The following is an 18046-nucleotide window of genomic DNA, read 5'->3' as shown; positions in this document are numbered from 1 at the left end:
TGGGCTTTTCTGTTTGTGGCACATCTGGTTAACGTTTCTCAGTTCAAATTTATTCAAAGGGAAGGGGACAAGGCAAAAATAAATAACTCACTGTCAAAACAAGAATATCAACACATTTACAAACTTGCATTGAATGAGCTAATAAATATCTGAGGTGTTTATATTATAGCTTTACGAATGACATTCTAAGTATGGTATTTTAATAACTAAGCTACAAATAGTGTGTGAGTGCACATATATATGTATTTGTAAATATAGCTGCTATACAAAAATGTGGAGCAGCAATGAGCTTCAATTGCCTATAATGACTAGTGCAAGTCACTTATTTTGTAAGGCAAGAGTCTTTCTAGTCTTTACTGATCTGTTGACTGGATGATTCTCAGAACGCCATTATCATGCTACTGTCAAATCCTATTCTTACTGTCATACAGTACAAGTCACCTCTGTGGAAACAGGGGTCTTTTACATAATGTGGCAATGTTTAATTTTTATCTTTAAAGTATGTGTTGTATTTTGAATGTGTGTTTATAATAGTAATATTTTTGTCATGTACCCTGCGTCTGAAATTAAAGTTAAAGCCAATAAAAGAATGTATATTTTGGGTCACTTCAGGAAATATTGTCAATTTTTAGGCTAAAAGAACATAATTTGTTGGTTTTACTGTTCTCAAAAGTCAAGAAGGGTCCTATTTTAACCCAAAATTATGTAAGGATTAAGAACATGTGTATGTTTAATATATACTGTTATTTTTCTCATATGTCACAGGCCAGCATGCAAAAATCTATCAGTTTTTTTCCTGGGAGGATCAAAATTGTTTTCCACAAGGGACCTCTGGGGTACCTTCTGCAGCATCCAACTGATGCAGCTAAGCTGTCAATCCTTCTCTGCAGGACAGGTCTGCACCTCTGTGGGAGGACATAGTCAAACAAAATGCCCTGACTGTGGTCTGTCAGAGAGGAGGGGATGCCTCAGACAGGACAGAGGTGCTGGGGGACTACATTCTGCAGTTTGGTGAATATAAGGGAAAATCCTTCCGGTGGCTTTTGGAAAACAATGTAAGCTACACAATCTACCTCATCAAGCACACAGAGAAAGAATAGGCTGCAGGGGTGTTAAAGACTGAGGGGCAGAGTAAGGCCAGTTTATTGTCCTTTGTGGGTAATGCCTGCAGCTTTGACGAAATCCAAAGACTTCTATCTTATGAGTCAGAAAAGCCCGCTGCTCGAGCAGCCTCAGAGGATGACCAGCTGGTTGGCTTTGGCATTCTTACCGAGAGCACCTGGCGGGAGTTGTGGGAAAGCAAGGCTGATGGCTATGCAGCCTTCATCCAGTTTTTCAGGGACTCAGATGTTAAGACTGCAGCAGTACCTGAGGAAGAAAGAGTCAGCCTCTGTCTCCTCTCCACCAATTCTTGCCCCAAGCGCACCTGATGAAGCCATGAGTAGGTTTCTTTCAATATACACAAAATGTGTTCGTTTTTTGTAACTGTACATCAAAATATAAGTCAGTCATGGAACATGTGCTTTTAAACAAAATAATAGTAAAATTTCTGGATATAAGTAGTTGGACCTGTTCTTATCATCAGAAGTGTGGATGAGGACAGATCTCCAATCTCTGGGACTGTGGCCTGGATTCCACCATATGCTCAAGCCAGGAAATGCTCTTTCATTATGGCGTCTCCCTCCACAGCCAGAACTCAGTGACACTGTATCGGCACTCCCATTCCGTATAAAGCCAGATATAGTCTCAGCTGGTGTAGGCAGGCCTCGAGTGATAGTTGGCACCAGTGGGCAATACTACATCTTTGCTTCACGTCTTCGCTGCAGGATGTGCAACAGGATATGGTTTGCTGACAGTACTCAGTGGTTGGATAAACTGCCGAAGCGGTTCACAAACATTCTGCCAGCATTCCTAACCTACAAGAAGTCCATTTACAAGTCTGTGCTTCTTGAGCTGAGGCACACTGGCAAGTCACCCTCAGACATGGCAAACCAGGTGAATGAGCTGATTCACCTTAAATTTGAACAAGCTCATCTGGCATACCTTTGCAGCATACAGAATGTCCGGGATGAGGCTGGGGTCTACGGGCAGACGACTCTTAGTCACTTTGTGAGGAAGGATGACACACCACAGTCACCACAGAGCCTATCAAAACACAGATGAGTGGTGTGGAGTCTCTGTCTCTGCTCACTATCTGACTGATTGCCTTATTGATAAGTGCCAGCGCCAGCTGACAGCTATCACTAAACTCCTGCAGGGCACTTTTGGACAGGTCTTTCAGTCTGAATACACCGGGAATGTGGCACGAAAAGTTACTTTGACATCTGGCACCATGTCAAGCTATGCAGCTATGAACTAGAATTGGATGATTGCCTCCTTGGTGATGGTGCAGTCTGAGGCAGAGAAATCCCTTGAACCCATGTACCAGGGGTTAGCCAAGACGTACAGTGATGCAGGGGTGGAGAAGGCCAATTACCACTGGGTAGGCAGGTGAGACCTATCTGCATCTCCAATCACTGTCAGTCATACATAACTAAATCATACATATTCTAATCAGTTTCCCCTGCTTGTGTTCAGGGATTGCAGCGATCTTCACCATGGAGAACACCTCAACTGGGATGCCTGGAGGACCACACAGTCTATCACCTATGAGGGCACTGATGGGACTCTGGTGAACACCTGTGCATCCTGTACACAGTACAACCCCAACATTGTGGTCCAGATAGATTTGTTTCACTGTATGAGATGTTTCACACAGGAGTGCACTTCAGAGCATCATCCCCTGTACAGCACCTTTGTCAGCTCCTCTCCACTGCCTTTTCTGTCGTGGATCAGGAAGACCCGCTGAAGCTGAAAGATGCTAATCGGTTCTATGGAATTCAGCCACCAAACCCTACAAACCAGCACACCAGAAAGCACTGTAGGACCAGAATTCCACTGCCAACAGAACTGGTTGATAGAGCATTTCCACCTGACCACAAACTCATGCTCTAAATGCTAAAGACGTGGCGGATCCAGAAGGTGCACATACTTGGTGGGCGGCTCAGTGACCCTGAGATCAAAGAGGGAATCCTGTACAAGTATGGGGAAACTCTGCAGCTTAATCATGTCCCTGGTGAAGGTGTATAAGTCCCAATCTGGATTCCAGTCAAGGGAACATCACAACAGGAGGGGTATCATTTCCACCGGTCCCATTGGATTACTGGAACAACTCGTGTGTCCTGCGAAATGCCAGAGTGCCATCCAGTTCAACTTGATTGGAACAAACATAGGGTGCAAAGGAAAGATGATTCTTCTGTTCTTCTGCCTCTCCCCTCTGGCCCAACACCATCCACAAACCCAGCACCACCCACTGTTGTGACTGTGAGGTTTAAGTTCTTCCAACTTAAACCTGCTGCAATCACTAAGCTACAGATGTTGTCACAAGGAAGCATGGAACCTCCAGATAAAATAGGTAAGTTAATACTTCTAGAACCAGTATATTAAATAAAATTGTAAATGATTTGTTTTACTCATCAACATCAGCTGAATGAATATGAGTAAAATAAAAATGAACTTGCTTTTATTTGTTACAGAAACCTCAAAAACTCCACCCCTGCTATTGCAGTCCTCATCAAGATATGCCCACACTGGATCAATCAAGACTGGTGGACAAGTGTTCGTCTTGGACCACAAACGCTGGACATCACCAATGAAGGAGGCTATCTATGGCCTCCTAGTCAAGTATCATGGACAGAAAGACACGTTCAAGCTTGTAGATCAAGACTACGTAGCTATGGTCCATCGGCCTGCCACAAATCCAAACAGTCTTCTTCACCCCACAACCAAATACCATATAACACAGTACATAAAACACCAGGCTAAAGAGTTGAACGCAAGCTCATCTCTGAACACCAGTCCAGAAAAACCTTTGGAGACACAAAAACTGTGGCAAAGTTTAACAGAGGGAGTGCTCATGTCCCAGTTGTAGAACTGCCACCAGCCATTGTGAATCCAGCAGATCCGGTCTCGCTGCCAGCATCTGAAAAGCCACTAACACAGGAGAATGTACAGAAAATGGTATAGGACATAAGCAGCAGCAACAAAAACCCAGACAGACGAAAAAATTCCTCTCGTGCAGGCATCCAAAATCCCGTAACCAAAGATCATCAGTTCATCACTTTCATCAACAAGGGCAAGTGTTTAAAGCCTATTCTAAGGAGAGACTGACAAATCCCAGAATGGCTTTTGAGAAGTTTGCGCAGACTGACTTTTTTCGGCATGAACTGCAATTAATAAAGCGCAGAGTGGAGGAAAACTCTGAGAAGACGAGGAAACTATCAGAGCCTCAACATCAGGGAAGAATGTGCCATTTCTGTTGCACAGAGCTGAAACAGGGCCGAACAACACATTCACAAAGGGTTCCCAGGAGTGGCTGGGAAAAACATTTACTGCCCAATCAAAGTCCTTGCTTTATAAAAAGACAGAAGTATGACCAATGAAATTACCTAAAGGGTTTTAAGCCCCGTCATTCTATGGCGTGGGAAAGGAGAGGTGGGCAGCAGAGAGAAAGAAATTGTAAATCTGAGGTTTTGTGGATAGACTTACATACATTTCATATTTTAATAATGTGTTGTTCATGTTGCAGCATTCTGTTGCTCCATCCATTTGTTTCAAATACTGTAAAACTTTTAACAATAAATAGCACAGTCCCAAACACATTTTGACAAATAAACGCAGGTCCCCATTAAACACATGGTCTGGTTTTCATATAAGTTCTTTAGATGCATAAAACCTCCTAAACCCTGCTGGGTCGCCCACTTTAGCTGCTTCTTAGTTGCTTAGATTGTTCAAAAAAATATTAATGTTAAGACTAAACGTATGATCAATATGTCAAAATGAACATGCTACACATCCTTGGTTAGATGCTCAACAGATCAATCGTTCAGTTCATTTAACAGAAACAACAAGCCCCAAACTTTTATTCTTATAGATTTACCAGTGTAACCTCACCTGCATGGTACAAGAGATGAAAAGGAAAATGAAGTGCCGACTCCTGTTACCTTTGAAGCGCTCGTTAAGTCTGCTTGTTAAGTCCCAATGTGTCCCTTCCTTTATTATTTATATTCCTTTGGTCTGTAAGGGTCCAGGGTTTTGAAGAATCAAAACAGCTTTTCATAAAAATAATCCAGGTTGTGAATCCTGTCATGTGAAGTCCATCGCTCTCTGTGTGTTAACTTCTGCCACACTTCTCTCATCCTGCACCCTGTTTTCGTTTTATATTTGCTAGTTTTGCTTAGTATTTAGTTATTGTTCTTCCACCATGTTTCCACAACTTCTGCCCAGCCATGTCCCATCGCTTTGCAGCAGTTATAATTTCACTTGTTTATATTTGCTTTTTTTGTTGTTTTTTTACTTGTAAATGCTTGTTTTAGCACTCTCCATATTCTACTGACGGCATATGTTTGAGTAGATATTGTTATGTGTACGTTAAACTGGAACCAAAAGCACAACAGAGCCGGATAGACGTTCTCAGTACAAAGGGAGTTTATTGAAGGAAACAATCTAAAGAAGCAGGTGGGCAGGCAGTACCAGTTAGTCTGTGAGACGAGGGAGAATACACAAGGATTAGTTCACGCAAGTAAAAGTCAGAAGACAAGGTGCATACCGCTGGAGACTTGATAACGGGCCTTTGATTGGGAACGATGTGCAGGTGTGTAGAGACACAGAGTGCAGGAGCCAGAGAGGAGAGCCACGCCCTCCTTCAAACCAAGTAGACTCACAGGGTAAAACAGACAGATAGGCACAATAGGGTGGGGAAACAGCAGAGAATGAAAGGTAAACAAAGGAGAGAGACCACCGGATAGAACAGATATAATAAAACACTCATGTTAAGTATAGAACTTGTTTCACTTGATTTCTTCTTCAAAGCACTGCTTAGTTTATTTTTGATGTGAATAATCGGTCAATATTTTATTTTATAATTTAATTTTGAATGCAACAAAATAGGTCAGAACCAAGGTTATTATAGTTTTGGATTTTTCCTTAGTTTCCGTTTTGACTTTTTGTATTCTATTTCAGTTTAGTTAATTAGTTTTTAACGTGAATTTTTATTTTATGAAAACGCTTAGTTTTAGTTTAGTTTTTATTATTTTTAGTGTTAGTTTTAGTCTTTGTTGCTGCAAAAGTAGACTAGGAGCCAGAGCGTTCAGCTATCAAGCTCCTCTCCTCTGGAACCAGGTTCCAGTTTGGGTTCAGGAGGCAGACACCATCTCCACATTTAAGAGTAGGCTTAAGACTTTCCTCTTTGATAAAGCTTATAGTTAGGGCTGGCTCAGGTGAGTCCTGAACCATCCCTTAGTTATGCTGCTATAGGCCTAGACTGCCGGGGGATTTCCCATGATGCACTGAGCTCCTCTCTCCTCTACTTTCTCTCCCTCTATATGCAACCTCATCCCATTATTGCATGTTACTAACACAGAGTATGGTCTAGACCTGCTCTTTTATGAAAAGCGCTGTGAGATAACTGTTGTTGTGATTTGGCGCTATATAAATAAAATTGAATTGAATTGAAATGAATGATGCCAAGCTCAGTTCAGTTTAGTTCAGTCCAGTTTAGTTTATTCACAAAACATTAAAATACAACTACAATCACTAGAAATAATGAAGATTTGTGAAAAGGGACACTTTTTTAAACTATCTGAAGCTTACACACTAAGCAAATATATACATATATTTGAAGTACTAACACATTATAATAATAATCAGAAGTGAACAGCAAAGTGGGATACACATCTCTTTCTTAAAAATAGAAATCATTAAGTCATTTGTCTTTGATAACAGCCCCAAATGGGATTCGGACCTGCATCCAGATAATCTTTTCTAAAATTTCAAAAGTTGTTCAGCACCTTGGACAGCAACCAGAAAATGCTGCTATCTGATTGGCTGTAAATTACAACTTGCCCCCGCATGGCAGGCGAGAATTCTACCATTGAACCACCAATGCTTGAAAAAGCTGTCCCGTATGGGCAGACACGCCCACTTTCTGGTGGACTTCTCACTTGGCATCCGTGGCGGTGAGAATTCTACCAATGAACCACCAATGCTTGAAAAAGCTGTCCGGTATGGGCAAAGCCGTCAAATTGTGTGCAGACGTTCATGGTCCCCAGAGGAGACGTTATACTGACTATGGTGTTTCTCTAACTTTTCCCCTAGCCCCACAATGAATCGTTACTGGTATTTTCTCTGGCGCCCCCATGAGATTGATTTTTGTGATTTTGAGTGAAATGTCTCAACAACTACTGGATGTATTGTCATGAAGTTTGGCGCACACATTCAGTTTCCCTTCAGGATAAACTGTAATTTCCAATGCCTAATGAATAAGTCAGGATGAAGACACACGTGGCCAGTTTCATGTCCTCATACCTTAAAAGCCCTGAAACATATTTTCTCAGTCACCTTGAGAGTTGTCGCTATCCATGCTGTCTCAACAAGCCTTGAGGAAATTTGGTACAGAAATTCGTTTTCCGCAGAAGATGAATCCTGCTGACTTTAGTGGTCCCTTGACTTTTCCTCTTGGCCCACGATGAGGTCAAACCAATGTCTCATTTTGGGCAAGATTGAAATTTTGGCTCAGAAAGTTACGTAACCATCTGAAACAAGTCAGAGCGGCACAGAACAAACTAAGGCGCTGCTTTCAACTTGCAGTCTCCCGTTGGGGCGTTGGTGGGAATCCCACTTCTGATAAAATCGATTTCGGCTGGACCCGCACCTTGTTCTTGTAACGATGCTTGCAGTTAAGCAAGGAATTTGTGATCGGTTGTTGATGTATCACGTTGTACAAGCTTGCCGTTAGGGTTTCCTTCACAGCTGAGTGGTTTCGGCTGGTACGCGACAAGGTTAAAACTTGTCACTGCATTGGCCGGGAATCGAACCCGGGCCTCCCGCGTGGCAGGCGAGAATTCTACCACTGAACCACCAATGCTCGATGAAGCTGCCCCGTAGGAGCTGACGCGTCCACTTTCTGGTGGAATTTTCAGCTGGCCTCCGTGGCGGCTAGAATTCTACCACTGGACCACCGCCGCTTAGTGAACAAGTCAGATTTGGACTGACACGCTTTCGGGGTGAAGACACACCTGGTATTTGGCCAGTTTCCAGTCCACATACTTCAAACAGTAAAAGCCCTCAAAACGCACGCGGCCACTTTCTGGTGGAATTTTCAGCTGGCCTGAATTCTACCACTGAATTCTCTCAGTCGTCTTGACCAAATTGTGTACAGACGTTCACATTCCCCAGAGGAGACATCATACTGACTACGGTGATTCCCTGACTTTTCCCCTAGCCCCACAATGAACTGTGACTGATATTTTCTCTAGCGCCACCATGAGATTGATTTTTGTGATTTTGGGTGAAATCACTCACCGTCATGAAATTTGGCGTACACATTCACTTTCCCCTCAGGATAAACTGTAATTTCCAGTGCCTAATGAACAAGTCGGGTGTGACCGGAAAGCTGTCAAATTGTGTGCAGACGTTCATGGTCCCCAGAGGAGACGTTATACTGACTATGGTGTTTCTCTAACTTTTCCCCTAGCCCCACAATGAATCGTTACTGGTATTTTCTCTGGCGCCCCCATGAGATTGATTTTTGTGATTTTGAGTGAAATGTCTCAACAACTACTGGATGTATTGTCATGAAGTTTGGCGCACACATTCAGTTTCCCTTCAGGATAAACTGTAATTTCCAATGCCTAATGAATAAGTCAGGATGAAGACACACGTGGCCAGTTTCATGTCCTCATACCTTAAAAGCCCTGAAAACATATTTTCTCAGTCACCTTGAGAGTTGTCGCTATCCATGCTGTCTCAACAAGCCTTGAGGAAATTTGGTACAGAAATTCGTTTTCCGCAGAAGATGAATCCTGCTGACTTTAGTGGTCCCTTGACTTTTCCTCTTGGCCCACGATGAGGTCAAACCAATGTCTCATTTTGGGCAAGATTGAAATTTTGGCTCAGAAAGTTACGTAACCATCTGAAACAAGTCAGAGCGGCACAGAACAAACTAAGGCGCTGCTTTCAACTTGCAGTCTCCCGTTGGGGCGTTGGTGGGAATCCCACTTCTGATAAAATCGATTTCGGCTGGACCCGCACCTTGTTCTTGTAACGATGCTTGCAGTTAAGCAAGGAATTTGTGATCGGTTGTTGATGTATCACGTTGTACAAGCTTGCCGTTAGGGTTTCCTTCACAGCTGAGTGGTTTCGGCTGGTACGCGACAAGGTTAAAACTTGTCACTGCATTGGCCGGGAATCGAACCCGGGCCTCCCGCGTGGCAGGCAGAATTCTACCACTGAACCACCAATGCTCGATGAAGCTGCCCCGTAGGAGCTGACGCGTCCATTTCTGGTGGAATTTTCAGCTGGCCTCCGTGGCGGCTAGAATTCTACCACTGGACCACCGCCGCTTAGTGAACAAGTCAGATTTGGACTGACACGCTTTCGGGGTGAAGACACACCTGGTATTTGGCCAGTTTCCAGTCCACATACTTCAAACAGTAAAAGCCCTCAAAACGCACGCGGCCACTTTCTGGTGGAATTTTCAGCTGGCCTGAATTCTACCACTGAATTCTCTCAGTCGTCTTGACCAAATTGTGTACAGACGTTCACATTCCCCAGAGGAGACATCATACTGACTACGGTGATTCCCTGACTTTTCCCCTAGCCCCACAATGAACTGTGACTGATATTTTCTCTAGCGCCACCATGAGATTGATTTTTGTGATTTTGAGTGAAATCACTCACCGTCATGAAATTTGGCGTACACATTCACTTTCCCCTCAGGATAAACTGTAATTTCCAGTGCCTAATGAACAAGTCGGGTGTGACCGGAAAGCCGTCAAATTGTGTGCAGACGTTCATGGTCCCCAGAGGAGACGTTATACTGACTATGGTGTTTCTCTAACTTTTCCCCTAGCCCCACAATGAATCGTTACTGGTATTTTCTCTGGCGCCCCCATGAGATTGATTTTTGTGATTTTGAGTGAAATGTCTCAACAACTACTGGATGTATTGTCATGAAGTTTGGCGCACACATTCAGTTTCCCTTCAGGATAAACTGTAATTTCCAATGCCTAATGAATAAGTCAGGATGAAGACACACGTGGCCAGTTTCATGTCCTCATACCTTAAAAGCCCTGAAAACATATTTTCTCAGTCACCTTGAGAGTTGTCGCTATCCATGCTGTCTCAACAAGCCTTGAGGAAATTTGGTACAGAAATTCATTTTCCGCAGAAGATGAATCCTGCTGACTTTAGTGGTCCCTTGACTTTTCCTCTTGGCCCACGATGAGGTCAAACCAATGTCTCATTTTGGGCAAGATTGAAATTTTGGCTCAGAAAGTTACGTAACCATCTGAAACAAGTCAGAGCGGCACAGAACAAACTAAGGCGCTGCTTTCAACTTGCAGTCAGCTTTCGGGGTGAAGACACACCTGGTATTTGGCCAGTTTCCAGTCCACATACTTCAAACAGTAAAAGCCCTCAAAACGCACGCGGCCACTTTCTGGTGGAATTTTCAGCTGGCCTGAATTCTACCACTGAATTCTCTCAGTCGTCTTGACCAAATTGTGTACAGACGTTCACATTCCCCAGAGGAGACATCATACTGACTACGGTGATTCCCTGACTTTTCCCCTAGCCCCACAATGAACTGTGACTGATATTTTCTCTAGCGCCACCATGAGATTGATTTTTGTGATTTTGAGTGAAATCACTCACCGTCATGAAATTTGGCGTACACATTCACTTTCCCCTCAGGATAAACTGTAATTTCCAGTGCCTAATGAACAAGTCGGGTGTGACCGGAAAGCCGTCAAATTGTGTGCAGACGTTCATGGTCCCCAGAGGAGACGTTATACTGACTATGGTGTTTCTCTAACTTTTCCCCTAGCCCCACAATGAATCGTTACTGGTATTTTCTCTGGCGCCCCCATGAGATTGATTTTTGTGATTTTGAGTGAAATGTCTCAACAACTACTGGATGTATTGTCATGAAGTTTGGCGCACACATTCAGTTTCCCTTCAGGATAAACTGTAATTTCCAATGCCTAATGAATAAGTCAGGATGAAGACACACGTGGCCAGTTTCATGTCCTCATACCTTAAAAGCCCTGAAAACATATTTTCTCAGTCACCTTGAGAGTTGTCGCTATCCATGCTGTCTCAACAAGCCTTGAGGAAATTTGGTACAGAAATTCGTTTTCCGCAGAAGATGAATCCTGCTGACTTTAGTGGTCCCTTGACTTTTCCTCTTGGCCCACGATGAGGTCAAACCAATGTCTCATTTTGGGCAAGATTGAAATTTTGGCTCAGAAAGTTACGTAACCATCTGAAACAAGTCAGAGCGGCACAGAACAAACTAAGGCGCTGCTTTCAACTTGCAGTCTCCCGTTGGGGCGTTGGTGGGAATCCCACTTCTGATAAAATCGATTTCGGCTGGACCCGCACCTTGTTCTTGTAACGATGCTTGCAGTTAAGCAAGGAATTTGTGATCGGTTGTTGATGTATCACGTTGTACAAGCTTGCCGTTAGGGTTTCCTTCACAGCTGAGTGGTTTCGGCTGGTACGCGACAAGGTTAAAACTTGTCACTGCATTGGCCGGGAATCGAACCCGGGCCTCCCGCGTGGCAGGCGAGAATTCTACCACTGAACCACCAATGCTCGATGAAGCTGCCCCGTAGGAGCTGACGCGTCCACTTTCTGGTGGAATTTTCAGCTGGCCTCCGTGGCGGCTAGAATTCTACCACTGGACCACCGCCGCTTAGTGAACAAGTCAGATTTGGACTGACACGCTTTCGGGGTGAAGACACACCTGGTATTTGGCCAGTTTCCAGTCCACATACTTCAAACAGTAAAAGCCCTCAAAACGCACGCGGCCACTTTCTGGTGGAATTTTCAGCTGGCCTGAATTCTACCACTGAATTCTCTCAGTCGTCTTGACCAAATTGTGTACAGACGTTCACATTCCCCAGAGGAGACATCATACTGACTACGGTGATTCCCTGACTTTTCCCCTAGCCCCACAATGAACTGTGACTGATATTTTCTCTAGCGCCACCATGAGATTGATTTTTGTGATTTTGGGTGAAATCACTCACCGTCATGAAATTTGGCGTACACATTCACTTTCCCCTCAGGATAAACTGTAATTTCCAGTGCCTAATGAACAAGTCGGGTGTGACCGGAAAGCCGTCAAATTGTGTGCAGACGTTCATGGTCCCCAGAGGAGACGTTATACTGACTATGGTGTTTCTCTAACTTTTCCCCTAGCCCCACAATGAATCGTTACTGGTATTTTCTCTGGCGCCCCCATGAGATTGATTTTTGTGATTTTGAGTGAAATGTCTCAACAACTACTGGATGTATTGTCATGAAGTTTGGCGCACACGTTCAGTTTCCCTTCAGGATAAACTGTAATTTCCAATGCCTAATGAATAAGTCAGGATGAAGACACACCTGGCCAGTTTCATGTCCTCATACCTTAAAAGCCCTGAAAACATATTTTCTCAGTCACCTTGAGAGTTGTCGCTATCCATGCTGTCTCAACAAGCCTTGAGGAAATTTGGTACAGAAATTCGTTTTCCGCAGAAGATGAATCCTGCTGACTTTAGTGGTCCCTTGACTTTTCCTCTTGGCCCACGATGAGGTCAAACCAATGTCTCATTTTGGGCAAGATTGAAATTTTGGCTCAGAAAGTTACGTAACCATCTGAAACAAGTCAGAGCGGCACAGAACAAACTAAGGCGCTGCTTTCAACTTGCAGTCTCCCGTTGGGGCGTTGGTGGGAATCCCACTTCTGATAAAATCGATTTCACCGCACCTTGTTCTTGTAACGATGCTTGCAGTTAAGCAAGGAATTTGTGATCGGTTGTTGATGTATCACGTTGTACAAGCTTGCCGTTAGGGTTTCCTTCACAGCTGAGTGGTTTCGGCTGGTACGCGACAAGGTTAAAACTTGTCACTGCATTGGCCGGGAATCGAACCCGGGCCTCCCGCGTGGCAGGCGAGAATTCTACCACTGAACCACCAATGCTCGATGAAGCTGCCCCGTAGGAGCTGACGCGTCCACTTTCTGGTGGAATTTTCAGCTGGCCTCCGTGGCGGCTAGAATTCTACCACTGGACCACCGCCGCTTAGTGAACAAGTCAGATTTGGACTGACACGCTTTCGGGGTGAAGACACACCTGGTATTTGGCCAGTTTCCAGTCCACATACTTCAAACAGTAAAAGCCCTCAAAACGCACGCGGCCACTTTCTGGTGGAATTTTCAGCTGGCCTGAATTCTACCACTGAATTCTCTCAGTCGTCTTGACCAAATTGTGTACAGACGTTCACATTCCCCAGAGGAGACATCATACTGACTACGGTGATTCCCTGACTTTTCCCCTAGCCCCACAATGAACTGTGACTGATATTTTCTCTAGCGCCACCATGAGATTGATTTTTGTGATTTTGAGTGAAATCACTCACCGTCATGAAATTTGGCGTACACATTCACTTTCCCCTCAGGATAAACTGTAATTTCCAGTGCCTAATGAACAAGTCGGGTGTGACCGGAAAGCCGTCAAATTGTGTGCAGACGTTCATGGTCCCCAGAGGAGACGTTATACTGACTATGGTGTTTCTCTAACTTTTCCCCTAGCCCCACAATGAATCGTTACTGGTATTTTCTCTGGCGCCCCCATGAGATTGATTTTTGTGATTTTGAGTGAAATGTCTCAACAACTACTGGATGTATTGTCATGAAGTTTGGCGCACACATTCAGTTTCCCTTCAGGATAAACTGTAATTTCCAATGCCTAATGAATAAGTCAGGATGAAGACACACGTGGCCAGTTTCATGTCCTCATACCTTAAAAGCCCTGAAAACATATTTTCTCAGTCACCTTGAGAGTTGTCGCTATCCATGCTGTCTCAACAAGCCTTGAGGAAATTTGGTACAGAAATTCGTTTTCCGCAGAAGATGAATCCTGCTGACTTTAGTGGTCCCTTGACTTTTCCTCTTGGCCCACGATGAGGTCAAACCAATGTCTCATTTTGGGCAAGATTGAAATTTTGGCTCAGAAAGTTACGTAACCATCTGAAACAAGTCAGAGCGGCACAGAACAAACTAAGGCGCTGCTTTCAACTTGCAGTCAGCTTTCGGGGTGAAGACACACCTGGTATTTGGCCAGTTTCCAGTCCACATACTTCAAACAGTAAAAGCCCTCAAAACGCACGCGGCCACTTTCTGGTGGAATTTTCAGCTGGCCTGAATTCTACCACTGAATTCTCTCAGTCGTCTTGACCAAATTGTGTACAGACGTTCACATTCCCAGAGGAGACATCATACTGACTACGGTGATTCCCTGACTTTTCCCCTAGCCCCACAATGAACTGTGACTGATATTTTCTCTAGCGCCACCATGAGATTGATTTTTGTGATTTTGAGTGAAATCACTCACCGTCATGAAATTTGGCGTACACATTCACTTTCCCCTCAGGATAAACTGTAATTTCCAGTGCCTAATGAACAAGTCGGGTGTGACCGGAAAGCCGTCAAATTGTGTGCAGACGTTCATGGTCCCCAGAGGAGACGTTATACTGACTATGGTGTTTCTCTAACTTTTCCCCTAGCCCCACAATGAATCGTTACTGGTATTTTCTCTGGCGCCCCCATGAGATTGATTTTTGTGATTTTGAGTGAAATGTCTCAACAACTACTGGATGTATTGTCATGAAGTTTGGCGCACACATTCAGTTTCCCTTCAGGATAAACTGTAATTTCCAATGCCTAATGAATAAGTCAGGATGAAGACACACCTGGCCAGTTTCATGTCCTCATACCTTAAAAGCCCTGAAAACATATTTTCTCAGTCACCTTGAGAGTTGTCGCTATCCATGCTGTCTCAACAAGCCTTGAGGAAATTTGGTACAGAAATTCGTTTTCCGCAGAAGATGAATCCTGCTGACTTTAGTGGTCCCTTGACTTTTCCTCTTGGCCCACGATGAGGTCAAACCAATGTCTCATTTTGGGCAAGATTGAAATTTTGGCTCAGAAAGTTACGTAACCATCTGAAACAAGTCAGAGCGGCACAGAACAAACTAAGGCGCTGCTTTCAACTTGCAGTCTCCCGTTGGGGCGTTGGTGGGAATCCCACTTCTGATAAAATCGATTTCACCGCACCTTGTTCTTGTAACGATGCTTGCAGTTAAGCAAGGAATTGTGATCGGTTGTGATGTATCACGTTGTACAAGCTTGCCGTTAGGGTTTCCTTCACAGCTGAGTGGTTTCGGCTGGTACGCGACAAGGTTAAAACTTGTCACTGCTTGGCCGGGAATCGAACCCGGGCCTCCCGCGTGGCAGGCGAGAATTCTACCACTGAACCACCAATGCTCGATGAAGCTGCCCCGTAGGAGCTGAGCGTCCACTTTCTGGTGGAATTTCAGCTGGCCTCCGTGGCGGCTAGAATTCTACCACTGGACCACCGCCGCTTAGTGAACAAGTCAGATTTGGACTGACAAGCTTTCGGGGTGAAGACACACCTGGTATTTGGCCAGTTTCCAGTCCACATACTTCAAACAGTAAAAGCCCTCAAAACGCACGCGGCCACTTTCTGGTGGAATTTTCAGCTGGCCTGAATTCTACCACTGAATTCTCTCAGTCGTCTTGACCAAATTGTGTACAGACGTTCACATTCCCCAGAGGAGACATCATACTGACTACGGTGATTCCCTGACTTTATCCTAGCCCCACAATGAACTGTGACTGATATTTTCTCTAGCGCCACCATGAGATTGATTTTTGTGATTTTGGGTGAAATCACTCACCGTCATGAAATTTGGCGTACACATTCACTTTCCCCTCAGGATAAACTGTAATTTCCAGTGCCTAATGAACAAGTCGGGTGTGACCGGAAAGCCGTCAAATTGTGTGCAGACGTTCATGGTCCCCAGAGGAGACGTTATACTGACTATGGTGTTTCTCTAACTTTTCCCCTAGCCCCACAATGAATCGTTACTGGTATTTTCTCTGGCGCCCCCATGAGATTGATTTTTGTGATTTTGAGTGAAATGTCTCAACAACTACTGGATGTATTGTCATGAAGTTTGGCGCACACATTCAGTTTCCCTTCAGGATAAACTGTAATTTCCAATGCCTAATGAATAAGTCAGGATGAAGACACACCTGGCCAGTTTCATGTCCTCATACCTTAAAAGCCCTGAAAACATATTTTCTCAGTCACCTTGAGAGTTGTCGCTATCCATGCTGTCTCAACAAGCCTTGAGAAATTTGGTACAGAAATTCATTTTCCGCAGAAGATGAATCCTGCTGACTTTAGTGGTCCCTTGACTTTTCCTCTTGGCCCACGATGAGGTCAAACCAATGTCTCATTTTGGCAAGATGGAAATTTGGCTCAGAAAGTTACGTAACCATCTGAAACAAGTCAGAGCAGCACAGAACAAACTAAGGCGCTGCTTTCAACTTGCAGTCAGCTTTCGGGGTGAAGACACACCTGGTATTTGGCCATTTCCAGTCCACATACTTCAAACAGTAAAAGCCCTCAAAACGCCGCGGCCACTTTCTGGTGGAATTTTCAGCTGGCCTGAATTCTACCACTGAATTCTCTCAGTCGTCTTGACCAAATTGTGTACAGACGTTCACATTCCCCAGAGGAGACATCATACTGACTACGGTGATTCCCTGACTTTTCCCCTAGCCCCACAATGAACTGTGACTGATATTTTCTCTAGCGCCACCATGAGATTGATTTTTGTGATTTTGAGTGAAATCACTCACCGTCATGAAATTTGGCGTACACATTCACTTTCCCCTCAGGATAAACTGTAATTTCCAGTGCCTAATGAACAAGTCGGGTGTGACCGAAAGCCGTCAAATTGTGTGCAGACGTTCATGGTCCCCAGAGGAGACGTTATACTGACTATGGTGTTTCTCTAACTTTTCCCCTAGCCCCACAATGATCGTTACTGGTATTTTCTCTGGCGCCCCCATGAGATTGATTTTTGTGATTTTGAGTGAAATGTCTCAACAACTACTGGATGTATTGTCATGAAGTTTTGGCGCACACATTCAGTTTCCCTTCAGGATAAACTGTAATTTCCAATGCCTAATGAATAAGTCAGGATGAAGACACCCTGGCCAGTTTCATGTCCTCATACCTTAAAAGCCCTGAAAACATATTTTCTCAGTCACCTTGAGAGTTGTCGCTATCCATGCTGTCTCAACAAGCCTTGAGGAAATTTGGTACAGAAATTCGTTTTCCGCAGAAGATGAATCCTGCTGACTTTAGTGGTCCCTTGACTTTTCCTCTTGGCCCACGATGAGGTCAAACCAATGTCTCATTTTGGGCAAGATTGAATTTTGGCTCAGAAAGTTACGTAACCATCTGAAACAAGTCAGAGCGGCACAGAACAAACTAAGGCGCTGCTTTCAACTTGCAGTCTCCCGTTGGGGCGTTGGTGGGAATCCCACTTCTGATAAAATCGATTTCACCGCACCTTGTTCTTGTAACGATGCTTGCAGTTAAGCAAGGAATTTGTGATCGGTTGTTGATGTATCACGTTGTACAAGCTTGCCGTTAGGGTTTCCTTCACAGCTGAGTGGTTTCGGCTGGTACGCGACAAGGTTAAAACTTGTCACTGCATTGGCCGGGAATCGAACCCGGGCCTCCCGCGTGGCAGGCGAGAATTCTACCACTGAACCACCAATGCTCGATGAAGCTGCCCCGTAGGAGCTGACGTCCACTTTCTGGTGGAATTTTCAGCTGGCCTCCGTGGCGGCTAGAATTCTACCACTGGACCACCGCCGCTTAGTGAACAAGTCAGATTTGGACTGACACGCTTTCGGGTGAAGACACACCTGGTATTTGGCCATTTTCCAGTCCACATACTTCAAACAGTAAAAGCCCTCAAAACGCACGCGGCCACTTTCTGGTGGAATTTTCAGCTGGCCTGAATTCTACCACTGAATTCTCTCAGTCGTCTTGACCAAATTGTGTACAGACGTTCACAT

General features: G+C 44.4%; 1 protein-coding gene and 6 non-coding genes across 8 annotated transcripts; 1 reads left to right on the top strand and 6 right to left on the bottom strand.

The window, feature by feature from the left end:
• Positions 1–769: 769 nt before the first annotated feature.
• On the top strand, positions 770–5158 carry LOC119894314. 2 transcript variants are annotated; one of them, XR_005442898.1, is made up of 3 exons: positions 770–2490; positions 2578–3454; positions 3576–5158. XR_005442898.1 is itself a non-coding variant. In XM_038706997.1 (2 exons), exons 1-2 carry the CDS (start codon positions 3229–3231, stop codon positions 3968–3970), a joined length of 621 nt encoding a protein of 206 aa, XP_038562925.1. In that variant the 5' UTR covers positions 3130–3228; the 3' UTR covers positions 3971–5158. The 2 variants fall into 2 exon arrangements, 1 of the variants encoding a protein (XP_038562925.1); XM_038706997.1 differs by lacking the exon at positions 770–2490 and having other exon boundaries at positions 3130–3454.
• Positions 5159–7892: 2734 nt separating this feature from the next.
• trnag-gcc lies at positions 7893–7963 on the bottom strand. Its single transcript has one exon. It is a non-coding gene; the product is annotated as a tRNA-Gly (tRNA).
• A 1308-nt stretch (positions 7964–9271) lies between these two features.
• Positions 9272–9341, bottom strand: trnag-gcc. Its single transcript has one exon. It is a non-coding gene; the product is annotated as a tRNA-Gly (tRNA).
• A 2282-nt stretch (positions 9342–11623) lies between these two features.
• Positions 11624–11694, bottom strand: trnag-gcc. Its single transcript has one exon. It is a non-coding gene; the product is annotated as a tRNA-Gly (tRNA).
• A 1301-nt stretch (positions 11695–12995) lies between these two features.
• trnag-gcc lies at positions 12996–13066 on the bottom strand. Its single transcript has one exon. It is a non-coding gene; the product is annotated as a tRNA-Gly (tRNA).
• A 2273-nt stretch (positions 13067–15339) lies between these two features.
• Positions 15340–15409, bottom strand: trnag-gcc. Its single transcript has one exon. It is a non-coding gene; the product is annotated as a tRNA-Gly (tRNA).
• A 2265-nt stretch (positions 15410–17674) lies between these two features.
• Positions 17675–17745, bottom strand: trnag-gcc. The gene has a single exon. It is a non-coding gene; the product is annotated as a tRNA-Gly (tRNA).
• Between the last annotated feature and the right edge of the window lie 301 nt (positions 17746–18046).

Source organism: Micropterus salmoides, unplaced genomic scaffold (genome assembly GCF_014851395.1).
Source record: "Micropterus salmoides isolate LMB-PRFRI ecotype aquatic unplaced genomic scaffold, ASM1485139v1 Ms_hic_scaffold_8, whole genome shotgun sequence".
In the NCBI taxonomy this organism is placed as follows: Eukaryota; Metazoa; Chordata; class Actinopteri; order Centrarchiformes; family Centrarchidae; genus Micropterus; species Micropterus salmoides.
The sequence above is the reverse complement of the archived record's forward strand: the minus strand, read 5'-3'. Positions and strand labels throughout refer to the sequence as shown.